Raw genomic sequence first — 21,824 nt, 5'->3', positions numbered from 1 at the left:
TATCAGTAATCTCAGCATTTCCCTGTGGCACAATTCTACTGTCAATTATATAAGGCAGAGTGCTATCCTAATGTGGCTGTGTTGGTTGTCATACCAGGATTAGATAATTCAGAATTAGTTTTGATACCTCCAATGTTCTTTGTATAAAAGGACTGGATTTTCTGGTTTTATGGGGTCAAGGAAAACTGATTCACAGACCTTGACCAGGTCAAGTGAAATATAGTTCATAGAGATTTGGTATGGTGGACAGGAGTATGCATGAACCTGTTAAGAAAGGTCAAGTTATGCATCCAAAAATAAGACTATTCCTGGTTTTCAGGTATATCCAAGTAAAGCATTCCTAATTACATCTTCCACAACAATTTTAGTCCTTTTACTCAATAACAGGCAAATTTAAGATCCAGTGTGCTTGTAGTCTACCATCATATCACAAACTGTGTGGTTCCTAGGATTTGCTCACTGTAGGAACTTACATTTTCCTCTCATCTGCATGCTCTTCTCTTTTTCTTCCTTTTCCTGTCAGTATCAGTCTGTGAAATTTCAGCTTTACTCAGTATCACCTCTTTTACTACAGAACCTCTGTGATCTCCATTCTTTGGATTCCCTGATGGATGGATGGATCATCTCACTAGGAACTTAGTAATTCATTGTCACAGTTCCTGACAATACCTCCTTCGATTTTCAGGCTCTGCACACCCCTCTTTAAAGCACCATCTTTCCATCTCTCACTCTCCTTGCCCATTCACATGGATTCGCCCTTTAAACAAACTACATTCTTCAATTTCTTTCCTCTCCTTATCTGCTGGCTCCTTTCCTCTTCATGACTATGGTTTTCCTTTTCAGTAACTTCTCTGAATTTTCAGTAGGGAAAAAATACTGCCTTTTCATCTTTTTCAGCCTTTATCTCTTATATCTCTGTTTTCTTGCTTAAAGATCACAATTTTACCTTTTCACTATTGTTCACATCTCCACCATGAGAAACTCTTAATTGATTTCCTCCTTGGAAGTACTGCCAAGTGTCCTCTCCCTGCTTCCTCAACTCAAATTGACAATTTATTCAAACAAAGAAATACGTATTTTATGACTAGTCAGACTCTTCCGAATTTTCCCCTCAGCGAATGTATTGTTCCTTACAGCTTCTCTGATTTTATTTCCTTCATGCCCTCTCTTTTCTTTCTCTTTCATCAGAGATAGAATTATAATTTATCTGTCTTTTTAAGTGATTCTCCTCCCCCTTTTCTCCCTTCCGCCATGATTTCTGCCTCTAAAATAGCTTTTGCAAAGCAATGTTCAGTGCAACTATGTTGCATTTTTTTTCACAGCAAAGAAGTCTTTGTAATATCTGCTCATGCATATACTTGTTTCTGTTTTTTAATGTGCATCCCTTAATTAGAGTGTAATAGCAAACAGACAAAAGCAGAAAAGGTTACAGCTGCATTAAATCCTTACTTTACTGTACAAGCATGCATGTACAAAAAAACACCAAGATACCCTGATTGCAACACAAAAACACCAGCTATTATTGCTTAAGTAAAAAAGAAAAAAACAAATCAAGAAACAACAAAACCAAACTGAATCTTTTGCCTCTGGTAGGCAGACAGATGGACTGAAATCCTAATTCGAGATAAAGCATGAACCTCTGAATGGTCCATCTTAATCTGAAAGTGATCCTACAGTGAAAAAACCCAAAAGAAATCTTTGCAGATGAAGTTATCATTGTAAAGAACACAGAACTTTCAAGATCTGTGAAATCTAAGAACACCTGGAAATGCTGTGTAAGAGATGAAGAAACCAACACTTGTAGTTGTGTCAGAGAAATATGCAACTCTGGGAAACTTAGTGATTTAGTTTGCTAACATCCCTAGGAGATCACTATCTCTAAAATTCAAATAGCTCTTGACATAAGTGAAAGATGAAACTAGAAACTAAAACCTGAAACTAGAAGCTAAAAAGAAGTGAAGACAAAACTAGAAAGCACTAGTTTACAAATACACTGGACATACACAGACTCAAAAGTCTTGCAGCAATGAAGCTATTTAAGAAAATCTTAGCCTAAGAAATGTGGTTTACACTGAACAAGGTACTGCAAATTAACATTGCTATTGCTGAATTTCTACTTATGTGTGATAGAATATATTGGACAAGCCAGTGACATCAAAATTATACCCAAAAACCAGCTGGCATGACTGGAGAGAATAGTAAGAATTTCTATCCATATGCACAATACGTGAAAATGAAGAAAGGTAGAAGGTGGAGCACTTACGTGATTGTGAGTTTATGGAAGTCATTGAGGATTATGCAGGTCAGTATCACTTTGGGGGGCAACTCATGGTTGTAACAGAAACATACAAGAAAAACAACTAGGAGAGAACCAAAGAATTGAAGGTGATGGTGCTTATGCAGACATACACAGCAAGCAACCAGAAAAACAGAAAATCCATTTCCTACATGGGAAAAGCATTGATCAGGTCATAGATAACTTAGGCACCAGATTTCAGATGTGAAACCTTCCTTTTTCATTTTTTTGGAAGAGGCTATTGGGACTGGAGGGGAGGAGGTAGGAAGGAATGGAAGACAGAAGTGGACTGCTGAAATGTTTTAAGGAATTCCTAAACATATCAGCCCAGTGACAAGCATTCTCCCTCTGTATAAACAAAATAGGTACACTGAAGCCAAAAATAGTGCAAATATTGCTACAAATATCTGTCTTTTGGAAGAATTACCTATAATTAACCAGAGACAATACACTCTCTTATTTATACTGAGTTTTCCTCTTCTTTTGACACATTTTGCTCTAAACATTAAATGCCGTGGGCATTTTCTAAAACCCCAGCAAAATGAATAAGAAAGATTTAATTCTTTCTGTTCTTTGTTTCATTATTTCCTTAAATTGCTTTCTCTACCTTGACATTTTTCTCTCCCTCTCGGGTGATCCCAGAAGTAAGATTTATGTTTACAACTGATGGTTTATGATTAAGACATTGAACTTTGGTCACTGAATTAGTACTGTCTCTAGGTTCAGATATCCGGCAGCCACGCACGATCCCCCAGGGGACCTCCCATAACCAGGGTGCCAACTGGAGACGAATCCGGGCTGTAACCCTTAAGCAGTAGCATCCCCCAGTGGCCCTGGTTATCACTGCAGTGCAATTTTGAGGATTTTTTTTTTGGCTCTCTAGCTTGAAAATGTAAATGTCAATGTAAATTCAAGTGGCTCAGAACTAGCCAGTACTCAGAAGTCTGTTGAATTCAGTAAGGAACCGTATATATTTGATAAGAAAAATATTTCCCGTCATTGCATATATCATATGTGTATTGCAAAACACATAGGATTTTTTTTTTTTAAATGCATTCAAAAAAGGGGAAATATGAGACCAAAAGAAAGACTCTTTATTGGAAATCCTTCTTGAAGAAGAGAAAATAGGTTCAGAGTTTGTTCCAAGAATATTAAGTTCTACAGCTTTTTTTGGCTGTTTTACAAGATCATGGCTCAAGAAAAGGATACTATAGCAACCATCAATTTTAATCTGCCTTTTGATTGAAGTTCACATACTCAGAAAATACAGACCATCATATATATTGAATTAGAATTCTAAACCAAAAATGCCCGGCTGGTATTTTATTAACCCAATTAAAATTCAACCATGTTTTCAGAAATAAACAAGAACACACCAGCCACTGTTCTTAAACACAGCCCTTTGCAGAACAATCAAAAACTGCACACACTGGGATTGCTTTCCCTGTTCCCCAAATGAACTCAGTCAGTGACAAAAGGTGAATTAATGGGCTATTACGAAGTATTACTGGAAGGGATAGAGAGTAGGAGGAGGTAGAAGGGCAGGCAAATGATGCACAGATAACACGAATATGGGGTGCTTGCACCTACCCAGTTCCCTCCCACTCCAGAAGCAGAACAGTCACATTGCACAAGCCCTGAGTTTGTGTTGACTCGGTGGAGAGGGGATGGAGGGGGAAAGACGTGCAGGGCTGCTGGGTGAAGAGCCAGAGCAGCACTTCTGCACAATACTTTTGCACAGGATGAAAAGAAGGAATTTTCTCTTGTTGATATTGAAGGCCTCCAGTTACTTCTAACGCTGCAGCACTGGAGATGAAGGGCTGTTAATTAAAACAACCCATCTGGAAATCAGTGGGATTTCTACACTAGCTTCAAATTCAGCAGGGGATTACAAGCAGTGCAGAGCAGAAATCGATGAACATTTTTGTTGTCTCTATATCAGAATCTCACCAGACCTGATGTCCTGATGTCACCAAAGAGGTGACATGGTGTTACCCGGCAGGTAAGCCCAGCGAGCCTGTGGTGTCACACAGTTACTACTTTTCCCGTTCTTACCCTTGTCACAATAGCTGAGGACATCCAGCAGAGTTTTGTAACAGATGCATTTTTCCACTCTCTGGCAGCAGTGTAAAGCACTGAATACTTGAGACAAGGGGAAAATACACCCCAAACCTAATCCCCAGAACATATGTGCCTTGTCAGTAATTTAAGGGCTAAATGCTGGATCCTTCCTCTGAGGTAACCTAAGGGAAATCTGTCTTTCTCAGTATCTCTGAATCTGATCCTTCACTAGCAGCACTCAGACCAGAGTGTGAATGTGCTAACTGAGACATGACAAACCCATGTAACACCTCTTGCTGATATTCTGTTACTCTGTGGTTAAGGCTCATGAGGATTTTTGAAAGGAAGTTTATTTTTGCAAGCTGCTGAGTGCTGAGTATGACATGGGGCAGCTTTCACTTAGGCAAATGTCTTAACTTTGGTTAAGGCTCTTGGACAGACAGGCTATTAATGTGGCATTTACAAGGAAAGCCATGTAGATACACTTGGCTTAGGCTATTCATGTACTTAGTGAAAGTACATGTTGTAGGTTTTAACAAAAAATGGATGGCTATGGTCTGGCACAAAAGGAGAAGGCAGCTTTTTGTCTTGCCAGACACTACCTCTTCCCTTCTTTTTGCTAAAACCATTTCAGAGGTCCTGAACAATGCTCCTTATAGATTAGTATTGCTACCTAAAACACAAGGCCTGGTATTCAGCATGACAAATCAGTTTTATGTTGTTCAGATGTCTATCTCTGCCACTTACATGAAGTGGATGATTCTGAAAAAGTTAGCAACCATCATAATGAAATCATACATTATGATACAATGTGTCACACAGCACTGAAAATTAATCCTGCTGCTAAAGAAATGGAAAATGCACAATAAACACATTACCTGAAATTAAAACTGGTTCTGACCAAATCTCCAGAGCCTTTAAAGTTGTAACAATGATTTCCTATTTATATGGACTGCGCGAATTCTCGGGTGATTCCCTGTGGAGATCTGTATGAATACTTTTTCCAGAGCTGAGGAAAGGAAAATAGGTAGCTATAATGGAACTGCAGGAGCAGCCAAGCAGTAGATTGATTCAACAGGAGAAATTCAATGTATCCCAAAGGATTTCCTAAGATTTGCTCTCCTGCTGCTTAGGGCACAATTTGCTGTAATGAGAAACTGTGGATTTTGTTTCAGGTGTGTCAAAGCTTGTAGTGATGACTTGAAGATATAAAGGAAAAGAAACAACTGAAAATCTCTTTTAAATAATGCTATTGCTTGAGGAGAGAATAACGAAAAGCCCTCCAAGATGCAAAAAAGGTCAGATATCTCATGTAAATAATTATTACCTTAAGAGATACTAATTGGATGCATAGTCGAATCTCTCATCTCCAAACTGCTGCATTAAACAGCTTGAAAACTATGGTACACTTCAGCAAGCAAAACAGAGAAAGCTTTATTAAATTATCTGGTAAGATTGCACTTGGTCTCACTCTAAGCTCTGCTCTCAGAAATGTCTGCAGAAAAAATATTCTCAGTTTTCAGTTGTGAAGACCTGAGTTAACAACTTATAAAAAACTCAACCCAAAACAACTGAGGTTTGGGGGTTTTTTAATTTAATAAGGGAACATTTAAACCTGTAGGCTACTCTGTATCTGAAGTATGCCACAAGGCAGAACACTGGCAGGAAACATGTACTGCTGTAGTACTACATAAGCCCTGTATAAAAGGTTAAGTGGGACCTGCACAATGTGAATTTCATCCTGAAGAAATGTGAAAATTTTTAGGCACTCATGTCCTCCTCTATGAAAATGAATACTTAGGATGAACACAGAGCTACTCCACAGCTGTGATGTACCATAGCCTATGCAGGTTTTATCAACAATCACGTTTTAGTGAAAGCTCTGAAACACTATGCTTCTCAAGTGAAACTCTGAGTTTTCTTCAGAAACGGGCTGCCATATGGAATTTCCTCAGGCAAAATGCTGAATGCTGATGGCATCTCCATTTGATTGGGGAAATGTTCATATTCACAGCAGAACATATTGTCCAGCTCTAGCACAACCCCTTACGCTTCTCAACATCACACATTGTATTGAAACATCACGTGGTGCACCAACAGAGAGAAAATGGATGCTCTAAAAAAATATCTTACTGAGAATGAACACTGATGTGTGAATGACATTGTACCTGGGCACTCAGCACAGGCTTACACTTAAGTACAAAAAATTCAGAACCCAAAGATGTGAATCTTCTAAAGCTTTTAGAACACAGACCAAAGCAGAAGCACCTGCCCTTTCTCTACTAGATGACCCTAGTTATATTACAGCTCAAGGTTCCAATCAGATTTGAGCCTTACCACATGATGTATGGTCTCCTAGACCATCCTTCCTTATGAACAAAACACCTTCAGACTCAGACACCCTCCCAGCACTTAACACAGGAACAAGTACTGATAAGGAGAGAAGAAAAGCAAGGTACTTCACCACCTTGACCTCTTCCTAAAATAAGGACCAGGAGCTTTTTATTTTTCAGTTGAAATTGCATTTTGCAAGGCTTTTTTATTCTTTCTGTAAAATCAACGTATAAAGTATATGGAGAATATACATTATTTTAACCAGCTACCTGTCCCTCACTTTTGTCCCACCTCAGCATGAAACACTGATACCCTCATGTAAATGGAGCCTGGAACAGAAAGTCAGTTTCTGATCAGAGATGGGGTAGCATCTGAACACATGAAAAAGCAAGAAGATAATATCAGTTGTTATTATTATTATAGTTATTATTATAGTTCCTGTTATCCTTTTATTTGCTTTTGGCCTGACTGTGAAAGCAGAATGAATGTTCTGCTTCATTCACTAACCTAGAAAGCAATGCAAGATATACACAAGAAATAAAAACAGTAAGAAGCATCAAGATGAAGCAGTCTTCACTTGTAATGAAGCTCTCTCCCATCTTTGGGACCGGCTGAACCAATTACATCCCTTACCTGTATGGTTCCAGGGTCCTGCTGCCGTAATACAATGCTTCTTCCCATGATTCAAGGTTAATACAGGCATCCATGGCACAGTCAAGCATTTTCAGCTGATAGATATTTGTGTCTGGTAGATGACCCTTGTTGCTGCTCAAGAGATTCTGGCATCTTTCCAGAACATGCTTCCACTCTGTTATTTGCGTCAGTTAAAGAAATACATTTAATCAAACAAAAATACAACTTCTAAATTCTGTTTAGCAAGGAATGAGAGCCTCAAAGCATTAAAATAGAAAAGTTGCCATCATTCCAGACTCTGCTACAATTCTTGAAAATGTACTTAAATGCTGAAGTGGTAGCTTAGGTAACTGTGTTTTGTTTACATGTAGCAAAACGATTTCTAAAGAAGGCAGTATTTTAGCAGTAAATGGAAAAAGAAAGATGACAAACTGCAATTTTAATACATAACAGAAATTCAAATAACTTTAATTTAAGTACTGAAACATTATTTACTTAAGATACTCCAGTTCTTAAAGCCAAGGGCAAGAGACCACAGAAATTTCTTTTAAAAAGTCCCAGCAGCTAAAAAAAGAATTTTAAAAAATATATATATTTTAAAATAATGACTCATTCTTTTATGCTGTCCAATTTTTTAGAATTCTCATGAAATTAGAACTTTTTCTTGAAATTAATTAATTTTCTCCTTGAAACAGTCATGAAGAGCATTGTGGGTTTTTTTTCATATACAGCTGCACGTTTCATGCATGAAAAGAAAAGCATCACAGTCTTGATGTCTGACTGTAGTTCAGGACTAATGATATTGGCAGTAAAGGAGATTTTCACCTCCATTGCAACAAGATTTTCTGTGAGTTTGGAATGGAGGAAAGATAACCTTACACTCACTTTCTTTGGATATTCCTTAGCACAAATCACAATTTCATTACATTTTACACTGATTTGACTTCTCTGTGGACCAGATTCTTCTCTCTGTGACAACATCTAATCTGAACTCCAGAACTTGCAGTTTTCAAATGAGTATTACCACCTGTGACTGTACCCATGGGAGTCCCAGAATGCGGTCTAAACACCAAAAGGATACCACTCACATAAGTAAGAAGAAATGAGATAAAGAAAAAATTAGACTTATAGCAAGAGAAGAGACACACTGGTAGCCCTTTTCACACAATCAGCTCAAGGAAGTCCAGCAGTTATCTTCACAAATTATTGCAAGTACTATTCACACTAGTCCAGCAATGAATTTAAAGTGCACAATGACTGTGATGAAGTAATTAGTGTGTCTTGAACATGGGAATATTTACATACTTAAATTTAAGAATGTGCCCACCATGGGCCAAGATTTATAGCATGGTTGTTACAAGGCGAAACTAATTATTTGTGAATTGCTCTCATGCCCTTGGATTGAAAGAGCCATATAAGGGAAGGAATGTGTTATTATAAAATTGCACCTTAACCTTTATATCTTTGGCAAACATCCATGTATTCTTTACAACTGATTAAGGATAAAAACCCAGAAGAATGAGGGATGTTATTTCCACTTGATACAATTTTTGTAGAAAGTACAAGCCACTGACATTCTTGAAAGATTACCATTTTAGCTGATGCACAGTATGTCTGCTGTTACTTCTCATTATTCTGCTTTGTTCACTCACTAACATCTGATAGCAGATGTGCTATATAACAAAATCTCCTTGGACCAAATTTGCAGGTATGTAGAACTGCAAAACTAGAAAACCTGCCATCAGCTGCAGTAGTACCAAAAAGCTGCCTGTCCTGCCTCTGCCCAGGAGTAGAGGAGGACTGACCAAAACAGCTCTAACTTTAAATTTAGCATTACAACACCACATCAGTTACAATCAGTAGATATACCGCCAGAGTGTGGGAGTCACCAACTTTCTCAACTGTAGAAACTGTTGGTTTAATTTGTTTAAAAAATTGTGTTTGCAGGAACAAATAACTATGTGCCTCAGTCTGCCAGGAAGGTTTTCTACTCATTATTGGGAAGTGGACAAAAGTCAAGTTCCCTCTTCAATACTGCACTCACCACTGCATGTCAGTTCACACTGGTATTGTGGTGCAGTGGAAGGAAAGATGACACATTTCAAATAGTGCAGGACTGAGAACAGAAGCTGAAGAGACAGCAAAAATAGATTTTTCCAACCAGTCCTGACACCTTCTATTACCATGTGTTTGATTAATTTTCAAGTATCAGTTACACCAGTAATCTTAATTAAAGACAGTTGCAAAATGCATTAATGCAATTTCTCCTGCAATTAAACACAAAAACATTAAATAGGACCAGTATTCTGACTGCATAGTTTAAGAACTATTGCAACTTCATGTTGCATATCTATAATTTACATTCAGGTTGAAACATGGGCCCTGAAGATCTATTTCAGTACTGTCTGTTTCAATCCAGTGACTACAAAGGAATTTAAAACAAAGTAGAAATCATGTGAGATTAAAACAAGGTGAGATGATTGTTTCCCCTTTGTTAAAAAATTAATCTCTCTGGATTAGAAAGAAACAAACTCAGTGTTATGGGTTGGGGTTTTTGTTACCTTATAAATTGTGATCACTTGTTTCCAGCCTGGAATATCACTATGCAAATTTGCTTCTCATGCTGCCAAAAAGGACTACTGGAAGATTAAATTCATTTAGCTTGAGAGAAAGCCTGTGCTTCTGAAAATGGTAAGGCATCTTGCCACAACAGGTCAAATTCCCAGTCAGAGAAATTCCACTTAATAGACCAAGATAAGAAAGATATCAATAAACTCATAGTTTTCTAATAAAAAGCTCCACCTCTCTTCTGCTCATCATTTCTTGGTTGCTGCTGTTCACTAATTTCTTTAATTGGATTGAATATCTACATGACAGCCATTAGACTGCAGTTCTGTTTATTAGTGCAAGATCATTTCATTCAATTTGCTTAATTATCAATTATTATTATATATTATTATATCTTGTTATAATGATGCGATCATGTCTGCTGTGAACCTGTCTGTGATTATTTCCTTGTTATTGTCATTGCTGTGCAAAGAATGAGAACCTTTAAATATTCACACTGAGAGTAATGGAACAAAGAATTTAACAACATTCCAAATTAAGCTTTCTTTCATTTAGAAGTGGATTTATATGAAACTGTGGGCTGTGATAGCAGAAATCTAAATCAGAGCCAAAATACCCCTTCACATTCTTTGTAGTTACTATCACTGCCACAAATCAGTTCCATTCCAAGTAATCAGGGACTCTATTATTAATTAAGATCTTTATACATTTTAAACATCAAATGGAATAAAAAACATTACAATAAAAATGATGTAACTGTAAGAACATTTAATCTCAAGAGATGAACTGCATACTAAGGGGATCTTTTCACAACTGAATGACAGACTGTACCCTGCCACTGAAAGGATACCTTCTTTTGATTTTGGATATCTCACTGCATTTACAGCATCTTTGACTTCTTTCCAGACTTGCTCTTCACCAGCCAATTTCTCAGCATCCTGGTTAATGGAAAAAAATGCATATAATGAGAAAAAGAGTAAAATGAGAATATGCAGTAATGATGAAAAATAGGGTAAAAGGATTTCACTGTTAAAAGCTATGTGTAGAGAGTGTATTGCTATTTCTTGTAAACAAAAAAAACCATTTCACTTGGAATTCACACTTACCTTGTTTTTGCAAGCACATGAGATGATATAAAGAAAAACAAAGGCAAACTTGGAAACATTAAGCACTCCAATCAGATATTAAGTTTGGAACAAGAACTATGATCAACCAGAAGAAAAGAAATAAAAGCAGGTTTTACTATCAAAATGCCTTGAAGAGATCAATTTTTTCAAAGACCTGCTACCTAAGACTTCCCTTTAGCACACTGTAAAAGGATTTTGCAAATAATTTCGATTTATCACATGATGATTATAAAGACAAACAGTGGGAGTTTAGCTTCATCTATTACAGTTATAAACATGAGGTTTCAGGAGAAGTCTACAACTCAGAAAAAAGCTAAACTTTCATTTAATTAAATATTACTATTTCTTCCCTAGTACACTGGATTCTACAAACAGCTACATTTTCCTATCTCTTTATCATAAAGGAAGCAAAAATTATTAATGGCTACTGCAGTAAAGAGAAAGTTTCTCATTTCAGCTATGTAGCAGTGACTAACAAAACCTTAGGCAAACTGCTTGGAACAAATGCATTAAAGCATCTACAGATGCAATTAAGCATCTTGTGGGATTTCCAAAAGCATCTAGCTCTTCAATTTCCATTGCCATAGAACTTAAATATCTTTAAAAATCTGGCCTGTAATACACTGCAGTTCATTACTGCTCTCTCCTTATAAAAGGCACTGCTACTTTGTCTAAGAGTTTTTTTAAGTGCTAAGTCTTGCAGGAATATTTTAAATTCAGTTCTAAAAAGATCAGCCTTCAGCAGGGATAGAGGCCTGCAGAGGAACAGAGAAGTGTGTTAAAATCTAACCAAGCACTTTGTAACCAACAGATGCTCACCAGGAATCACAGAAGTACCTCCACTGAAAAGCTTATAATATGTAACTGCTTAGAATTGCCTCATTTTCTTATTCCACTGCTCCCCATTTGCCATAAATTCAGAAAAAAATTAGTGAGATTCAGCACTCAGTTTCACATTTAATTTGCAGTTTTGACTTTCCATCTGCTTCATGAAACAGCAGACCTCTGTGGATTCCTGGGATGATTAAATCAAGACTAAATCAAGGTTGTTCTCAGCTGCCCTACCCTTCTGTAGGGCCTAACAAGGAGGGTGGCCTGACCCCACTGAATTTTGAACGTGAATTTCCTTTACAATCAATTCCCTGATCAAAATGATCACCTGGAAATAATTTTGTGCAGAGCTGAGTTTGCCACCAGCAGGCATAAGGTGAATGTTAGGACAAACGAGCTCATACCACAGAAATTTTATCAACACATGAATGAACCTGCACAGCCCTCTTCCAGCTTTGCAGTAGATGCACACTGAACCTCTTACTGCCAATGTAACCTCTGCTGGTTTTTATGGACTACATCTACTTCTGAACACAGCCTATTAACCTGAAACAATCTCTTTAAAACACCTTTGTGGCTCAAGCGCTGCTCATTGACTCATCTAAACAAGATATCCAGCCTATAAGATACTAATAATGAAGTCTGTGAAGACTTCTGTTTAAGGAGCTACCAAAACAGAAAAAATGTTTTAAGTTATCTTTCTTACTTGCCCAAGCATCATTCAGAGTGTTTCGCTAACATGTTGTAAGCCTAACAACTAACACCTCAGAAAAACAGGAGTTGAGAGAGAGATTTATAACTGAAAGAGGGAGAACAACTATGAAGCAAGGCCAAAGAATTTGTACATAGCAGGACTGATGGATGAATGACTAAAGTGTTCACTCAGATGAGATTAATCCTTCTCTGTCTAGTGCAGCTTTTTGAGTTACTGTTGTCTTCTAGCATTTAATTAGCAGCATAAAGCAGGGCAAGGTTGGGGTTTCCAACCTTCACACTAGTGCACAGGGTTAAGTCATCACTGGCTTCATACCCAGGTAGAGAATAGAGATGTCTGTTGGACCAATAATCTCCCAGTCCTCTCTGGATTCATGGTCTTTATCCCTTTTGTATGAGAGTTTAGGATGGAGGGAGCTGGGCAGGAGCTCTGGGAAAGATGTGAGTCACAGGTTTCAAATAGATGTTTTCTGTGTTCTCAAGATGAGGCATTTTAGGGATTGGCTGATGTAAGAACAAAGAAAGATATGGCTAACTCGGCATTTCACACTTCTACTGCTCTTCATCAGATTTCCATATATGAAAGAAGAGCTGTCCTTTCCTAAACGGTCTAGATCTGGGTATGAAGGCTGTTTCCAAACAGGCAGCCAAGTAGGGGCTGCAAAACAACCAGGAGAAGTTGTCACTGGGAACACTGCCCTGCATCCTAATAAACTTTCTCCAGGTAAGATATTTCTCTCCCTTGGAAAACACCTTGAAAATCATGGCCATGCAGTATGATTAAGCCAGCTAAAAACACAAAGCTGCCTTGGAGTCAGAATTATGAAAATAATTGACATGATTAAATGCTATCCTGAACATTTTAATTCAATCTAAGAGCATGGCAATAACAGCTACGGGAGATACAGCTTTCCATGGAGTAACTCTCTTTCAAGGCATCTCTTTTGAGAACACATTCCCAGTCAAACCTCCAGGTGTGCAGACCTGCCAACACTAAAGACAGACTTTTTTCATTTATAGAAAAGAACACCAACTGAAGGAAAAAAAAAGGTTTTTGAAAAAGAAGGAAGAGCTGGCAATTTCTGCCTAATTATTTTCCTTATTTCTAACTCTGACACTAAACACAAGAAATTGCTTCTCAGAACAATAAAATATTTTTGTTTTGGTCCATAAAATAATTAAACCATATAGTCTATTCACAAAGCATTAACAAAAGAGAGAGAAAAAAGAAAACTGTAGGGTATCTGATGAGGATTGTAACCTGTTTGAAGATTGGTTAAATATAAAATGATCTGCAGTTCTAGCTTTAAGTGATAGGAAGTCTTATTATAACTTTAATAATTAAAATTTTTACTATAAAGCCTCATCTCCTAAAGCAAGTACAGACATCAAATACCACAGAAATTAGCATTTGAAAATAATCACCTGTTCCATTCTCTAGTATTTCTATCTAAGAATTATTTCTCTCCCTATCTTTTCTGCTATTTGAGTTTCCTGAAAACATTCCATCCTTAAAGGAACTCTCCTTGGAAAGGAGTGTAATCTACAAATTCTACATATCTAAAGATAAATGCTTCTCTTTCCTTCCTGTTCCTTCATACCACTCCTCTTCCCCCAATTACGTATCTGTTTCTTATACTTCCTAAAATTGCTCTCTGTCCATTAATTTCAGGCACCACTGCTTTCACACACGTTGTTAGTGATCACTGCTCTTTGTGATCCCAGCATTAAAAATCCTGATTTCTAAAAGATTCCCACGTGGACAGCATGTCCTCTGAGAGAAGATATTTCTCTTACCAAAACAAACACATGCTAACCAGTAAGTACCATTGCCCTCTCCCCAAAAGTGCTTCCACTGCTCATTCATTGTGTACTGCACCTCCAAAAGCCTCCTGATCGTGGGAAAGATTGATTAAGGACTAGTTCTCCTTTCCTATTTAGGTTACAGTATAGATAAAGACATGGATTTTCAGTCCTCTCTATGACATTCATCTTCTTCTCATAGGTGGAGGTAGAGAAACAAACACAACATTGCCCACAGAGAGGAAACCATGAAGCTCTCCTCACCTCCCTTCAGAGCAGGGAGAAGTGGTGACCAGAAAATCCAAGTGGTAAATAACCCCTATACTTTTTTTCCTTCCCAGCATTCCTCCTATTTGAAATGTGTCCAAGGGCATCTTCATTATATGCCTGTTTTCATTATTTAGGTATCCAGTCCCACATAGGCAGAAATAAGCAGGTATTAGACTTCCAGGCTACCCTTAGATAAGTGAGAAAGAAGGACTGAAGTTTTTCCTGACCACTATCTGCTCTTCTAAATACACAAAGGGATTAAAAGAGTGCAATGTAACCACCAGCAAATGTCAGTTTTACAAAGGATAAAAACATATAAACCATAGTTTACGTGTTGTATATATAGAAATTAGGGGTCTAACAAGAAATATTATTGAATATGATATTTTTCCAAGATTGAAAAATCACAGTAAATAATAATAGATTTTTCTGAACACAAAATCTATTAAATAATAACAATAAAAATAATAATAACAATAATAACAATAATAACAATAACAATAACAATAACAATAATAATAACAATAATAATAATAATAATAATAATAATAATAATAATAATAATAATAATAATAATAATAATAATAATAATCCTCCTGTGTGACAGCAGCAGATAACCCTATTCTCTTTCTTGGTGGGAGCTTTAACTTTTAAGTTTTCTGAATTGTAATACTTTAACACCTTAGTGGATATCTCAAATACCTAAACATTTCATAGAAATTGTTGTCCATTGCTTATGATTTGCTTAATTTTTTAAAATTTCTAAAAATGTAAGCAACTACAGATGTGCATCTGAACAGAACAGAGGAGCTCATACACATTTAAATCTGAGCATGACATTTTAGAACTGATCTCAGATAATCTGAAAGCATAAATAATGATTTTCTATTTCTGATTCTATTTAAAAGTGCAGGAGCTACTAAGTGTTTGTTTCCAGTAAACTTGGTAGCTCATTGCTAGACAGCAAAGAAAAGCATTAAAGGAGTAAAGACACTGCACATCTTCTGAAGTTTCCCTTTCAGAAAGATGAAGAAAAATGTCAGTGAGAAAATGTAATATGCAAGCTGTGATATGGCAGCTATACTAAATTTCTGACATGAGTTTTTCTGAGCAAAAAAGGGCATGAGGGCCTGCTGGGCAATCACAGGTGCAGGCAGCTACAGACGCAGCAGAAGAAAGCACACTTGAGTGCTTTCCCAAAATAGCTGAGCTCATCTCCTGTGAAACATTTTCTGGATGAAGTTTAAACTCAGAATCAAAGATTTCTCATCTCTTATTCTGAGGACTGTGGTTTACAGAAGCCTACAGCTTCAGATGGAGATTCACTCACCTTCAGTCTTGTGAATGTACTTCATTAAGAACTACAAGTATGTGAAATTATCAGTGCACACAGTCCTGTCACAATTCAAGATTTCCATGTGATTTCTGAAGTTTTAAAAGCTCCTGTGCCCTGCTCCGTGAAGAATAATGCCAAGTTCACAAATTCTCCTTTATCTATCCTTTGCAACCCATGTAAGGTTGTCCTCACCAGAAGCCTTGTGTTTTCTGTCTCATGGTTCTGAAGAGAGTGGCTGGACACACAGCAATTCCAAAGGTACTCTGCATACTGTGTTCCCTGTAAGGTATTGGGAGGGGGTGAACTTCAACTTCTGAACAATTTGAATTTGTACTTTTTTATTTTTGAATTCTCAGAGTAAAATAAGACACGTTAGATCTGGATGCCATATTGAATCTGCGCAGTACATTGCTCAGTATTAGGCAGGCTGCATTCCCTCACATAATCAATACCAGCTCTTCATGGATTACTGACTCTGGTGTCTGGAAGTGTGTAAGAACTGCACAGGCTAGTAGCACTCTAAATCATATAAATATTGGAAAATTTAGCTCTTCTTCACACCATTTCCATTTAAGTGCTCTACTTAGGCATTGAGATCAAGATGAAGGTTTCCCCAGACCCTGCATACAAGTAGTGCAAAAACACAAGCAACTTCACAGGGCAGTGTGAATAACCTTCCCTTAACATTATCCAACTTAGTAACAACATTACTATATTTACTCAGAAATTTAAAAGTGACATGAAAAACAGCTGTGGGAAATTTATCAAAATGAGATGATTTCAATAAAGAGAAAATTAAGACCAGCAAGTCTATTTTAAGAAGTTAGTTTAATTTAAGAAAATTAAATGGGACATAGATAAATCCAGCTTAGATTTAATTAAGACAAACTATTACGTAAGAGGAGTAAACAGACAAACAATTCTTAACCTCTACAGCTGCAAGTCTGATATGTGTCAGGTCCACAATTCTGCACAGCAGAAAATAGTAATTGTATTTCTGTCAGTCAGACTCTATTTTTCTTCACTGCAATCCCATTTGAGCTATTAATTTCTGTGATTCTTTAAGACACACACATTTTTAAACAGCCTTTTCAAAGACCACTGCATCTCTACTTTGTATGATGCACAGGCAATCTCATAAATATTTTATAGTGAAGAAAACTGACATCATTCTTCCTAGTGACTCCCCTGCTATATAGATTCAAGGGTCATATTAGCCTTCTTTGCCAGAGGAAAACACAATGTTTTCCATTTCTGATCAGACACCCACTCTGAGATTCATTTGATCAAATGTAGATATTTGGGGCTACCCTTCTATATGGCAAAGAAACACTCTCTGGGTGCAATTTTTATTACCCTAAAGCAGGCTTCTAAAATATGTCAGATGAATAACAAAGTGTGTTCATTTTTCTCCATTTTATCCATAAAGAAATCTAGAGCAACTAGCTCAGGTGATCACATTTATCCTGTCTGAGATTTGGTGAAATAAATCATAGCTGTAGATCCCCCTTTCAGATGTAGAACATGTGCTCCACCTTTGCAGTACATTATATTTCAATATAATTTCAATAGGTCTAATTTACCAGCAATTCCAGTTATTCTGTGTTATTTACCTGTTTTCAGAAATATTCATTATTCTCTCAGTCTTTGTCATCCATTAATTTTACTGGCAATGATTTTGCAATTACTTCCACTTAATTAATGAAAATGCTGTATCCTGTACAAAGAGGGTTATTGTGGGCACACTTTGGAATTATTTGGTAAGCATTATATATAACTGATCATTATGGCAATGTAATATTTAAGTGTGTTGTCAGAACAAACTTGAGAGTGTATATATATTTAGAGTGCACATATATAGAAATTCCTGTAGTAAGAGAAAATACACCAAAAATAGCTCAAAGATTTTATTAGTATTGAACATCAGAGCCCAATGGAAATTCTTTAAGCCAAATAATGCTCATAGATCAAGTGTTGTTATTAGAACTTTTCTGTTTTACATCCACTCTTTGTGATAAAAATCTCAACAAATAATGTTACAGACAGAATGTTCTCTCTTAAAAAGTAGTATAAAAGGATGCTAGGCTACTTAGCAAGGAAGCAAGATAGCATCAAAAGACAAGTCTGTCAAAATATAATCAATACACAAGGCTAAGCAGCTAAACTACATCATAACATCTTGCTACCTGGAGAATCCTCAAATGAAAGGCACACATATTTAATGCATTCTGAAGTAATTTCATTTAAGTGTAAGTCATTCTGGTTGCTGACCAAAACATTTACCATATTTATTTCTAAACTAGGTCTCTTATATACTACTACTACTCTTTTACGAGTCACAATTGCACAGGGGCTATCCTTTGTCACACACAGCTCAGGCCCCCGGGGATGACTGACACTCTGCAAGACCTCAGTGCCTACCCCCAGTCAGGATGATGAGCAACAGGACTGAGTTTTGTGTTTGTAACAGCACTGCCTTTATAAACCTCCCTGTGTCAGAAGCCTAGGGCCGACTGCACAATTCCCATCCAAGCTGCATAGGTTACAAGCAGAAATAAAAATTGATTGGACAGTGGGAAGACCAATAAATAGAAGTTCACTATTTATCAACTCATAAAACCAGAAGTGAGGAGAAGCAAAGGAAATTACAGCTTAACATGAATGAAAGAGGGCCTTATGCCAGATCACCCAAAAATTCTTGTCACGTTTGTAATTCCATTGTAATTTCCATCATTGGTACAAAAATAAACCCTGTGTGTAGTTCATTTACCTGAGCAAGGATACTGTTCAGCCTAATCCCTAGCAACAGTGAGACTGGTATTTCACAGTCAGTCTTACACATTATGCATTTGTTAAGGCAATCTCTAGGCATCTCTTAGCACACAAACTGACAGCTATAAGGCAAATCTTCTTTACTCCTTAATTCTGCAACCTGTGGAGATATGGAGTGCCACTGAGTGCATTTAGTGGCTCAGGAGAGATCTGTAGGTCCAAAATCCTCAGACTTTTCAGTTATTCACAACGTATAATCCAATCCACATTCATCAGTTCACTGAAATACGCGCTTAAGTTTAAAAGCATATATAAATCCCATTGAAGCTAATTTCTATGCAAATGACCAAATTCTTCACTAAGTAGAAGCATAGTTACTTATGAATTTCAAAGTATGCTTCAGTGATCTGAAGAACTTGTGCCCACTGAATTATTGCTTCTCACTGAAGATACACTGACATTAATTTAGATGCTGTATTTGAACACTTATATCAAAACAATTTAATATCTTAATGCATGAGATACAACATGATAAAATTGTAGTGATAGTAATTCTGGTTTTTGATGTACACTGCAATGTAAAAAAATAGTATTTACTTCAGCATATGCTTTCTGAATGAATGGGTGTGAAATACAGGAAGTTGATTGTTTAGAAAAGAACATGCAACGTGACTAAGCTCATACATAATTGATCAATCCACTCCACCCCTTAAAATATTTGCTGGGTCTCAAAATTCTTAGCGTGCTGATAAAAACTGGTTGCCTAACTCACTAGTATGCTTCTTGAATATTTAGCATCAATACTCAAATCCACACTCTCCCAAGTTTTTTAAGATCAGGAATAAAAGAGGTTGAATTCATTTTTTACAACTGCAGCTTCTTGAGTGACTACAATACCTGGAGTTTCCTCCTCTAGAATTTTGCCAACGTATTTGACTGCTAGATTAATATTAGTTTGCTGTAACCAAAGAAGAAATTTGCAAATACTTAGAAAAGATGATGTATAGTGTTCGAGTAATTTCAAGAACTTCTTTGGAGAATTATTATTGACTATTCTCTAACATGAATTTAAACAGTAAAGATTCTTCCAGGGCTTAAAGGAAGCAGCCAGAAACACTCCATAAGGCAAATGAGTGCTAGAAACAGCTTCCAACACCTTTCTTGCACTCTGTTGTTCTGATTCAGTAATACAAACATTTAAGTCATTTTCACAAAAAATAGGAAACAAAGTGAAAAGGACATTCTCTAAAATGTCATAATGTCATGGAAACTATTATAAGACCCTTATGAGACCCTCAAGGCCTTTATGTACTATTTTGATAGCTACCATGCAGCTGGTTCCTGTTGCCTGCCAGTGTTAGAAGTACTCACGTGCCTCAGCATTCAATGGTGATGGGCCAAGGTGACTCAAAGCAAGGAGAGGTAGCCTACATCACAAAACATGTACTGAAAAGTAGACATCTTGACTTACCTCAAAGCAACTGTTTATGGGACCTGATGCAACAAAATAATTTGGTGATACATAATCTACACTGGATTTACAATTTTCCAGAACAGTTCACAGTACCAGTAATCTATTTCTCTATGTCTTGATAAGTACTCTAAGTAATTTACTCATTGCTTGAAAACAAACTGTTCCAAAATATTTTTCCAGCCAGATGGATGAGTGCTGCCCTTCCAAAAAAAAATACCCTCAAATCTTTTTAACATTTCTTTTGCAGGTCAGGGTTTGGGGCAGGGGAGAAGCACCTCACTTTATATGGACCCCCACCTTCATTAACCAAATACAGTGTAGTAGCTACAGAACCTTACAGTATCTTTCTCCACGATACAAAATGTCTATAGATTGAAACTACTGTATTATTAGGCAGTAGCTGGAATCACATCTAAAGCTCTCAAAGCTCGGAAGGATTTCTTTTGTGCATGGGAATGATGAGAGTTTTACATTAAGCTAGAAATACTTCGAAGGTAAAAATTTTGTTGTCTAGATATTGTCAAAGGAAATGCAGGAGCTTTAGTTTATATCAACACTAAGACAAAGATTCATACCATAGTCAATGTGATGCAGCAACATATTTTTCTTAATTATGGTGTTCAGATAAATCTTGGACAGAATTGTGACACACTGTTTTACTACAGTCCCCAGTTCAAATCACTGCTTATGGTATAATCAAGGACTTTCATACAATACACTGAGCAATCCTGTGGAAAACAGCAGGATATCCTGCAGTGGGTCAAAAAAACTACACAATCCTCTGATGTAACTCTTGTGGCTGGAGTACATACAGCCTTCTAAAGCCTGCCATCTTTTACATACAAAAAAAGTTTCTTTTCCTGCTTTAGAATAGAGCTCATAAATACAAAATTTATAACTACAACTTTAGTTATTGCATTGTTGTGACATTAATTAAATTATGGCAAGAAGCTGATATGGCACATTGCTTATCATAGCAATTTTTCAAGCCAAAGCACTTAGTCTGCAGTTTTAAAGTCTCAAAAATTATAGGCTTTCTTGTTATTCAAATGAGCTCATTCTTGCTTTAATACACCTCAGAGAATATTAGTTAAGGACTGGAACTGATTTAGGCACCAAAGAGCGTGATTCTGTCTTTCTCAGCCTATGGTGCTTCCTATGAATTCAGCCAGAACCTCAAACTTTGAGTTATTACACTGTCAAAAAGCAATTAGAATGAAGTCATGATACCTGATGACCTTGCCACAGAGTTCTAAATCAGTCAATCAACCTTTGAAAAATAAAATTTGGCTTGCAAAGAGTGTCTAAAAGTTTAGAGGCAGCTGGCTGGAAAGCTATCTCTCTTAATTTAAATAAGCCTAGAGTGGAAGATGCACTTTCACAATGTGGGATGGGAAATAGCAATGTGAGTCTTTCTATTAAGTTTCATAGAGAGATATACTAAAGAATAACTCATATTTTTTAATGTTACTTGTATAATGGGCATTTCAGTATCTAATTTATGGAAGGAGCCATGAAATAGGGCTTCACATTACTTTGCAAATGTCACAAAACAAATAGCAGCAAAAGAAAACAACCCCCACCATGTACTGGATGTGGGACATA

At 36.8% G+C, this 21,824-nt stretch overlaps 1 protein-coding gene across 1 annotated transcript in view; it reads right to left on the bottom strand.

The window, feature by feature from the left end:
• Positions 1-21,824, bottom strand: part of SMYD3 (SET and MYND domain containing 3) — a 404,628-nt gene that overhangs the window by 38,447 nt on the left and 344,357 nt on the right. The window contains exons 9-10 of the mRNA XM_086878169.1: positions 10,743-10,830; positions 7,325-7,499 (exon numbers count right to left, since the gene is read on the bottom strand). Of these exons, the coding sequence (XP_086734295.1) occupies positions 7,325-7,499; positions 10,743-10,830 (263 nt within the window). The remainder of the gene's footprint in view (positions 1-7,324; positions 7,500-10,742; positions 10,831-21,824) is intronic.

The sequence above is a fragment of the Cyanistes caeruleus genome, chromosome 2 (assembly GCF_971803275.1).
Source record: "Cyanistes caeruleus chromosome 2, bCyaCae1.hap1.1, whole genome shotgun sequence".
NCBI lineage: Eukaryota > Metazoa > Chordata > Aves > Passeriformes > Paridae > Cyanistes > Cyanistes caeruleus.
Note: the sequence above shows the minus strand (reverse complement) of the source record. Positions and strands in the feature narration are given on the sequence as shown.